Source organism: Etheostoma spectabile, chromosome 18, assembly GCF_008692095.1.
Source record: "Etheostoma spectabile isolate EspeVRDwgs_2016 chromosome 18, UIUC_Espe_1.0, whole genome shotgun sequence".
NCBI classification, from domain to species: domain Eukaryota; kingdom Metazoa; phylum Chordata; class Actinopteri; order Perciformes; family Percidae; genus Etheostoma; species Etheostoma spectabile.
In genome coordinates, this window is record NC_045750.1 from 16,546,644 (window position 1) to 16,556,067 (window position 9,424).

A 9,424-nucleotide genomic window follows, 5' to 3' on the forward strand; every position below is an offset into this window, starting at 1 on the left:
GACACCTTCATTTATAGGTTCCTATTGGAAGGTAGTCTTACAGTAGTCCATGTACAGAGAGAGAGCTTCACCTTTCACTGTGATAAAACAGCATATAATAGAGGAACTCCCCACTGCAGTGATCAGATTGTGATAAACCTCGAGATGAATCATCCGGCTTCACATGCTGTTAAATGTATAACAATCTTGTCCAGCAGATGGCAGCAAAGGATTACATTTCCATTCAAATTACTCAAATTTAACAGGGGTTATAATAATTTAATTAGAATTTTTACTATTTATTAATCTCCTATGGGGGAATTACACACTACACACAGGCCTGAACTACACACACATGCTCAGGTCCTACACATGCACTAATGGAGACATGTCTGATTATAAATACCATTTATTTTTAGGATTAGATTTGGTTCCTTTCTTGAGGTTTTACATTGTTTTTGGTTGAAGACTTTATCAAAAATGCCATATATCATATCAACAAACCTGTAAAAATGTAATTTAAAGAAATTATATAATTGAAATGAATGTTTGACCAGAAATTCTAAGGAGTAAAAAAAAGGTAACACTTAAACTGTCCTCTCTGTATTGTGCCAAAATGTTCAGTAAACCCTTGTCTGCCTCGTGACAGGTGACCTTATACCTTAGGTGCTTATTCCAAATTAAAAATAGAAAATTGTTGAAAAGGTTTACAATAGTTGTGTTACAGTATTGTGTGTAGTTCCAGCTGTTACTTCATGGGTGGAAGGTTAGATGGAACTGATAAAGACTCAGGTCATGCGATCTAAACTCAAATCACAGGTCTGTTTATCTTAGACCTGACGGTAAATTTCAGTTAACAATAATGACATTAACTTGCTGTTCGTTCAACTGTCCCAATAGGGAATAGGTGGAAGTATCTAGAAGTATTTAGTAGTTACCGAGAAAGAATACCAGACATTTTTGGATCCACTCATAACATATCTGAGGGCGTTTTCACACCTGTAGTTCGTTTGCTTTGGTCCGAATCACTTAGTGAGTTTGCAAACTTGGAGCGATTTGCCCATGGTCGGTTTGGTTTCACATATGGAAAAATCCAAGCGTATCCAAATGCACCATTACACATTACGCAAGAACGTCCATTACACTAATTGGTCGGATGTTTCTAGGGGCGGGAGCAAGAAAGTAAAAACAGGAACAAGGTTGTGTGTTCTCCAAGGGGGTAAGCCTCTCCTCTCTAAGCGAAGGGCCACGGCGCCATTGTAATGCTACGAAGCCATCACCTCCCGTTAGCATTCCATTGACTGCCATTCATTTTGGCGCCATTGTGACCGCGAATACCTTTACATCTGAAGCGTCTAAAGACTCTATTTGTCCATTGCTTATTTCTAAAGAAACACAACAATGTATAAAGGCTCCATTACCTTGTCGCTCACGTTATGGCTCCGTAGCAGACACTTTTCTTAATAAAAATAGGCTAACGATTGTGTCACAACCACGCGACTTACTGTCGCACAGTAGAGGAATTACCGTACAGTACAGGGTAAGCTCGCAGACAGTTTGGAATTACATTAGCTGTTTAGGTTCAATTACGCATGTTAACTAGCATTTAAGTTAGCAGTAATTAGCCTGTGCCCATGTTATCTCCTTACATATACCTACCTCTCAGTCTCTGCTGATTGGAAATGATTGAGATTTCTCTTGGCGCAGCTACCAGAAGACTTACAACTTTCAAACAGGTTGTCCACGTCACATCTACGTCGTCAAGCTCAGTTGGAGGCTGCGCAGTAACGCTCAGCCATCACCGGAAAAGTGCTTCTAACATCCTTCACTGGTCTCCGTCCAGAACAACGGGATCTGTTGGTCCATTTCTTTAACTGTCTGTGTGTGTTCTGGACTAGTTCATTTTTCTTGCATTTCCATGGTCAAACCGTTTCATTAAAATGATCAGAGACCAATGACGACTCACAGAAGTTTTTTTTAGGATGAAAATATAAAACACGTTCTCTTTATTTGCTGTATATAGATAGATGTACACCACTGGAGATTTGGATAAAAGCACACAAAAAGCTCATGTATTTTGAATCTCAACACATCTGAAGATGAAAAACAAAGCGGAAAAGATGTTGGATTAAAAATAGATTTATAAAAAAAAAAACTATCCGAATTCTATACGGTTTCTAAATGTTGAAGTCTGTGCCACATACCCACTCTCCGCGGTTGCTAATAACCTCTGTATTCTTTACACAGGGTATTTGGTAAAAAATGTGAAATCTACCATTCAATATTACATCAAATAAAAGTACATTATGTACACAATATCAAATGAAGCCATTTAGTATGAGACATTTACTAAAGGACACTTCATTCTTTAAAAAAAAAAAAATTAAAACAAAGCTTATGTAAAATGAAGAGCTCCAAAGAAGCCGATTTTAAAGCCATTTTAAGAAGAACAACAGTCACCAATGGACACGCCTGCATGGCAACCAACAAGCAGAGGATGCAGATTACTGAAGGGATGGAATCACTTTGATCAAATCCACTGTAATACCCAGGGCGAGGGGGGTGGGGGGGGTATGGTAAAAGCCTTTGGTGAATGTTGTTCTTCAAGACAAATATGGAGAGAAAGAAAAAAAAAACATGACTGCAGTATTATTTACAATTTGCACATTCAGTTGAAACACTGACAAGAGGTTCTGCAGGCGAAGGAAGAATAAAACCACAACAAAAAAGAAACTTGCAAGCATCCAGAAGCAGATCAAACATCAGGTGTCCAAATAACGAGCCCTACGGGGTAGTGCGTTTTTACTGAAAGGAGGGAGGGGGGGTTACAGTCAGTGTGCAGGTCTGGACAGCAGGGGGTCAAACAATGGCACCAATCAGAAGCGGAGTGGGACAGTGGGGGCGTAAAAAGGAAAAGTCACAATTGGAGGAGATTTCCTTTGCTGTGGAGGCTAGCTCTTATCCACCACACACAGCAAGACAGACAGCATCACGGATTTCAATATTTTAATAGTTTTGTCTTTTTTCAGTTGTGTTTCTATTTTCTTTCAAGTTTTCTCAGGAAGTGCTTCATCACTGAAATGGCTTGGGGCGACCGCTCTGCTTCTCCTCTTTAGCTTTTAATTACAAAATCGACTTTGTAGCTTGAACAAGACCAGTGCTTGAATCAAAGCGGCTGGAGGCGTGCCAAGTTCGGACTTGAACGCATCAGGGTTGTTGTTGTTATTGTTTTTGGAAACTAAGGTTACTATTGTTTTTAAAAGATCTGGCTTTTTAAGTTCATGCTACTACACAATTCTCGGTTGAGCAAATATCCCTTTAGACTATAAAAGGCACTGTGAAAAGAAAGGCATATGTCTGACCTCGTCAAACCAAACATACCTCACCTATGGAGCAGTCCAACACGTGTTTTATAAATAAAAAGGGTCTTGCTTGAGAAGAGTAGGAAAAGCGATCACTATCAGCACAGTTTCTGCCCCCGCTTGACTTCTCTCAGCACACAGCAGCGTTGTGTAAATCCCAGGCGAGCAACTACATCTCTCTGACCTCTCGTAAGCCTCACATGAATGACAGCGACTTGTTCTGAATGCTAATGACCGTGTTGAACACACTCCGATCATGGCTGGACGTGAACAGGCAACCAAAAATAAATCCAACAATCCCCTCTCGTCCCACACATCCCAAGGACCAAATGGATCTAGCCATGTGACGAACAACTATCTGAGCCACCGACACACACACTGCAAACTTATGTTAACTTATTGCCGACACAATTAAAATAAAGGAACTAAATTAAAGAGACGTTGGCACCTAGACCCCTGTCCGGCCAGCCCTGTTGTTGTGTTGTAGCTTTGAATCCTGAACATTCTACTGGTAGTCACAGATGACCCCAGAACAATCAATGAATCATCACAGCTAATGAAAAAGAAAAGAGCAGGCTCCAAACAGAGCAGTTATATAGATAGGAAGTGTGTTTTACTCTGAGAAGAGCTCCTAATATACTATGTAGGAAAAAATAAAATATAAACAGCTGTCTAGTTTAAATGTTGAGAATAGCCAATATTAAATATATAGAAACAACTGACATTTTCTCATAAACGGATGGGTTTTTTTTTGTTTTAAAAAAATCAAACTGAAAGGCTAATATTCGTACAAGCACCTGACATCTATAAAGAAGAGGCAAGAAGAGAAGACGGCTCACACACAGAACAGAACACCTGAGAGAAATGACCAGAAGGGGGCAGCACAGCACCCTGAAAAAAACAACGAGTTGAGAGGACAGGAGAAAAACGAGGGAGGGAAAAGAGATAACGTCACTACAATATCTTGGGTGAAGTTCGGGGCCATGGTGCATTTCATGGTCCTGTCGCTTCTGTCGTCCAGCAACCAGGACAAAAACCAAGTGGATAAAAGCGGAAGGTGGGTGGGGGCCAGACAAGCCGTACAAGGCTTAGACGTGCAGCTTTAGACATTCCCTGCGTCCGGTGGAGCTGGGACTGTTCAGTTTTGTGCTGGGCTGTGCTGGGCTGAGATCCCAGAGTTGTGCTGTTGTGCTGTTGTGCTGGCCTCTGGGGGCCTGTGGTTCCCCTGTGGATGCTGCTGCTGCTGCTGGTTTAGGATGGCTCTCGGGTGGTCTCCTAGTGGCCGTCGTGCGTTGTCAACATTTCCTCGGCTCTCCGATGCAACTCCAAGGCTGTGACAGTGCAGATGTCCCTGGGGAGTTCGGATTTCCTCCTCATCAATGGACGCTCTCTACGCTGATCTTTTAGGACCTGGACACATGGAGACAGTGGGACAGAGAGGGATAACATTCAGAACTAATACACACTCCAAAGCACCTTCACAGAGACAGAAACATATCTGCCTTCTCACAATCCCAACAAGCACATACTGTCTGTTCAATACAATTCAGTCTGATCCAATAGAATGGCATGGCATGGCATGGCAGGATAAGTGACCAAGCTTCTTAATACTTTATAAATCACATTACTAATGTCCGTTAGCTTTAATTTAACTCTGCATCCAATCACATATACATAGTTTCAGCTAAGTGCTTTCAAGCTTCATGAATTCCATTTTTTTTTTTTGATTATCTTTTGGGCATTTTAAGACTTTATTTATAGTACAGTTGAAGACAAGAAAGGAGGGGGGAATGACATGCAGCAAAGGACAAAAGGTTGGAGTCAAACCCGCAGCCGCTGCGTCAAGGATTAGACCTCTATATATGGGCTCGCACTCTACCAGCTGAGCTACCCAGGCACCCTCATGGATTCCATTTAAGCATACAACCACTAAAAACTAAAATATAAAGATAAGAAATTGGCCCGCAATGACTTTACTAAAGTGATAAGCAATGTCAGACCTAGGAACGCCGTGATATTCACTGCTAGACTATACACGGACAATCCATTCCTTACCTGCGTGGCTTCCTCCGTCATAGCTTTCTTTAGCATGTTGACGTCGTCTAGCAGCGGCCCGTCTGTCTCCATGTCCATCGGACTACCTGAGCCTATCGAGTCAACGTATATCAGAAACTGTACAGGGGTTGGGAGGAAGGGGGGGGATGGAGAAAAAGAGGAGGAGGAATGGTTAAAAGGCAACACATAAAAACTAATCTGGTGTGTGCTGGATATGTCCTTCTTTTGACTTTAAATCGTTGATCAACTAAGACATGTTGACTCATTTTGAAACATGTATCTGGAGCCTCTACGCACTTCTCTAACTCAGCTTGTTTAGGCTAGAAGGATGCATACTCAAAGACTGAGATGGACAAGTGCAACTGAGGCAAGTAAAACAACTTCAGTCAGTAAAGTGTCTGAAGTATTCGCAGTTCAAATGTCTTCATTCACCTGTGGGTTTGACTTTGCAAGATTCTCAATCTTCAGCCACGCATCTTCTCTCTCTTTCCATTTGGCTTTCTCTCTGAGTCACAGAACAAAAAGCAGACAAACATCTTTAAAAAGACACAAAAAAGGGAGAATGTACTCAAAGATACACCAACGTCAAATCTACGTTCAAAGGAGTTGGTGGTTCAGTTTACTTTGATGGTTTACTTACCTGCTCAGTCTTTCTTTCCATTTCTAATGATGTTTGCATGTTTTCTATGATGTGGAATAAGGCCTAAGAGATGCGGTGTCTCACTTGTGACTTACTTGCTTTTCTCTGCCCTGAACTGCTGGGTGCAGTCATCAAACAGCTTCTGGTTCATCTCCATGAAGAGTTTCAGAGCATTGTAGATCAACCCATGGATCGTCCTGCAGAAAGACAACGATTACCACTTTATTTAAGCCCTATATCATCATCACAACCAGTTATCAGGCAAAGAAACACAGAGACATAGAAAGCCTGTGACTCACTTGTTCCAGTGGGTCTTGGAGTTGCGGTACAGGGATGGGAACATGATGGGAAGGATCTTGGCGGCGTTGTCACTGATTAGGCTCATGATGTACTCATTGTTCCAGTAGTACAGAGCTCGTTCTGCCACCTAAGTGCACACAAGTTTATAACGTGGTTAACTTTCTATGCAAAACGCACACACAGAACACCGTGTACTAAATTCACTTTATATATGTGCTAGGCTGAATGTCAGACCTGAAAGTGTGGGCTGGACACACACTTGGCCAACTGTCTGAAGAGGGGCTCCATGACTTTGACAAACTCGGAAGGCTCAATGACGTCCAGGATCTCCTCCAGTTCATTCAGGAACATCACCTCTTTTGGACTGTGGGTCTTTGGCCAATACTTTAACAAAGCCATTACCGTCTACAAACAAGGACAACAGGATTACTAAAGACAAACAATGTACCAACAGCTGATCTGTCTAATAATATGAGTGATGAAGTACTACAGAAACTTGAATTTAAACAAAGTTTAACAGACACATCTGTAGAGAGATGACACACAGATAGCTATGTTTCTACTTTGTATATCATTGTATTTGTTGTCCGGGATTGAGAACCGTTAAATCCACTAATGAGATTAGGTTTGTTTTCCTATCTCTTGTAGAGAAATCCTCCGTGGCTAAGCAAGAGAATCTCTCATTGCTTTATTTTTATTAAAATAATTCAACCAGGCACATGACTACCTGACAAATCACATTGCAACTGAGCATTATAGGAATATAAAAAGGATGATCCAATCAACAATATTCACGACATAACAATAACAAATCCCATCTTACCGGTTCTGTGAGGGTGCTATCCTTCTCTAAGAACTGTACCACACAGTAGGCCAGCTAAAGGAGAGAGACAACATCGTATCACCACAACACTTATTACAAGGTTTTGTTTATGGCAGAGCAAAGCATAACGTATTGTTTAAGACTGACAAACCTGTGGGTGATATACACTAAGAGACTTGACTTTGTGTAAAGGCAGCAGAACTTTCAGCAGGAATATTTTGTGCTCTTCTTTCAATGGTAATGCAAAGCCATTGATTATGCTGTGAAGAGAAAAGGTGGTCATCAGACAAAATAAAAGCTGGAGTTCATTAAGACTCTAAAGGGAGTCGAGACACAACAGCGAGACAGGAGAAAGGCAATACTTGTATGTATTAAAACGAATATGACCATTTAATCATTTTACTGCTGAAAACCATCCTGAAGCATGAACATGAGAAAAAGTTTTACGGGTGCACCTCTCAAAGATTTCTTACCTCCCTAATATTTCCAGTAATTCTGCTATTCCATTATGATGTTCAGTCTCATAAATGAACCTGAAAAATAACACGGAGATACATCATGGTGGTACATTTAAAACACAGCATGTGTTACCAATGTGCCTAAGTCTATGACTCACTCACCTATAAAATATATTATTAATGTGTTTCCTAATGTACGCTCGCAGGCCCAGGAACTTGCCATAGATGCGATGAAGAGTGGTCTTTAAAAAATCTCTTTCCCTGGGGTCTTCACTGTCAAACAGGTCTAAGAGCTGTGCACAAAAGAAAAAGGTTAGTGACACACAGATCAATTCAACTGAGCACCAAACACCAAAATCTATGAATGAGAAAGAAAAAGACTCAAGCATCATCAATATGCATCCACTGGCCTTTATGTCAAACATGCAGAACCCAGCCTACAAATTTGTATCCTTATGTGCTCACCTGCATTACAAACTTCTGGTCAATATACTTTTTGGCTATGTTTGGTTGAAAGTCAGGTGACTCTAAGAACCGTAGGAGGAATTCATAGACAAGCTGTGGAGAGAGGAGCCGAGGTTAGACAACATAAAAAGTATCAGCTGTGTGGATGTGTTCAGTTTACTGTGTGTGTGTGTGTGTGTGTGTGTGTGTGTGTGTGTGTGTGTGTGTGTGTGTGTGTGTGTGTGTGTGTGTGTGTGTGTGTGTGTGTGTGTGTACCTGTAGATGTGGCCATGCAGCCTCTAGCGTGGGCTCATCTTCCTCTGGGTCAAACTCAGCACCCGTGGGGTTGGATGATGGCGGTAATGTCCTGAACATATTCACAGAAAACTGTGGGGGAGGAGGGTTTATCAGTTTATTTTATAAAACAATATATACAAAAACAGAAAGTGTCAAATCTTAATCTAAAAGGCTGAACATGACTGAAAAAAGGCATTAAAATTAAGCCATTTGAATACACTTGGATTTAACATGCAGATCGTGATATCTCTTTCAGTCTGATATCAAATAACAAAAAATAACTAAAATAACTAAGAGAGACTGTGCCATTTATGTGAAATACAATATGGCTACAGTCTAGTTTGCTCATTTAAAAAAATAACACTAAAGAAAAACATGACACATTTAAATTAATTGTGGCTTTCTGCCAGTGCTGGTGGACAGATTCTATCTGTGGTCTAAAGAGGACAGTCTCTACAGTAACTAAATGGACACACAGGAAGTAGTGGCCTTTTTGTCCTCACCATTTACACACGCGGCTACACAGGTGACTGAGCATCAATAGTGTGTATATTAGAAAACGCACCTTTATTTATTTTTTTACCCACAATGCCCATTACCTACAATGACCTTTTTATGCTGCATTTAGCCAAACATTTTCCCAGAGGGAAGAAATAACAGTTGCTATTTTCACCCAACCTTGGTAACATTAGCTCGGGATGCTAAGTTGGTCTACTCTACCTACCAGTTTTGCTTCAAAAACACACCTGACATCTGAAATAATGAACCTGACGGGGCAACTCAGAAATCCATCCGCCACAATATTGGGCAATCAGTCCATTACAACCAGTAACCTGTCCCACAATATTACGACAAATAACCATTAGGTTGTTTGGGGGAGTTGACTGCAAACTACTAAAGAGGAAAACAAGCCTGTTTGCAATAACTTTGCCAATTCAAAATGAACTTACAACAGTGAGTATGCTGGCTATTTTACTGCACAGCTGTTAAAACAAACACTGGTACAATCTTATGCAGCCTCTGCAAACTGGTTTTTATTCAGGTTTAATTCGCTTTTGAGAAGAAA

At 40.9% G+C, this 9,424-nt stretch overlaps 1 protein-coding gene across 3 annotated transcripts in view; it reads right to left on the reverse strand.

Moving 5' to 3' along the window:
* Positions 1 to 2,244: 2,244 nt before the first annotated feature.
* The window catches only part of ppp2r5cb (protein phosphatase 2, regulatory subunit B', gamma b), a 30,160-nt gene continuing 22,980 nt past the window's right edge, over positions 2,245 to 9,424 (reverse strand). For all 3 annotated transcript variants that reach the window (XM_032543696.1, XM_032543695.1, XM_032543697.1), the window contains 12 exons: positions 8,338 to 8,448; positions 8,083 to 8,175; positions 7,780 to 7,910; positions 7,633 to 7,692; positions 7,311 to 7,419; positions 7,160 to 7,213; positions 6,571 to 6,741; positions 6,336 to 6,463; positions 6,132 to 6,233; positions 5,829 to 5,901; positions 5,397 to 5,513; positions 2,245 to 4,751 (listed from right to left, as the gene is read on the reverse strand). In XM_032543696.1, the coding sequence (XP_032399587.1) occupies positions 4,617 to 4,751; positions 5,397 to 5,513; positions 5,829 to 5,901; positions 6,132 to 6,233; positions 6,336 to 6,463; positions 6,571 to 6,741; positions 7,160 to 7,213; positions 7,311 to 7,419; positions 7,633 to 7,692; positions 7,780 to 7,910; positions 8,083 to 8,175; positions 8,338 to 8,448 (1,284 nt within the window). In that variant the 3' untranslated portion in view covers positions 2,245 to 4,616. The remainder of the gene's footprint in view (positions 4,752 to 5,396; positions 5,514 to 5,828; positions 5,902 to 6,131; positions 6,234 to 6,335; positions 6,464 to 6,570; positions 6,742 to 7,159; positions 7,214 to 7,310; positions 7,420 to 7,632; positions 7,693 to 7,779; positions 7,911 to 8,082; positions 8,176 to 8,337; positions 8,449 to 9,424) is intronic.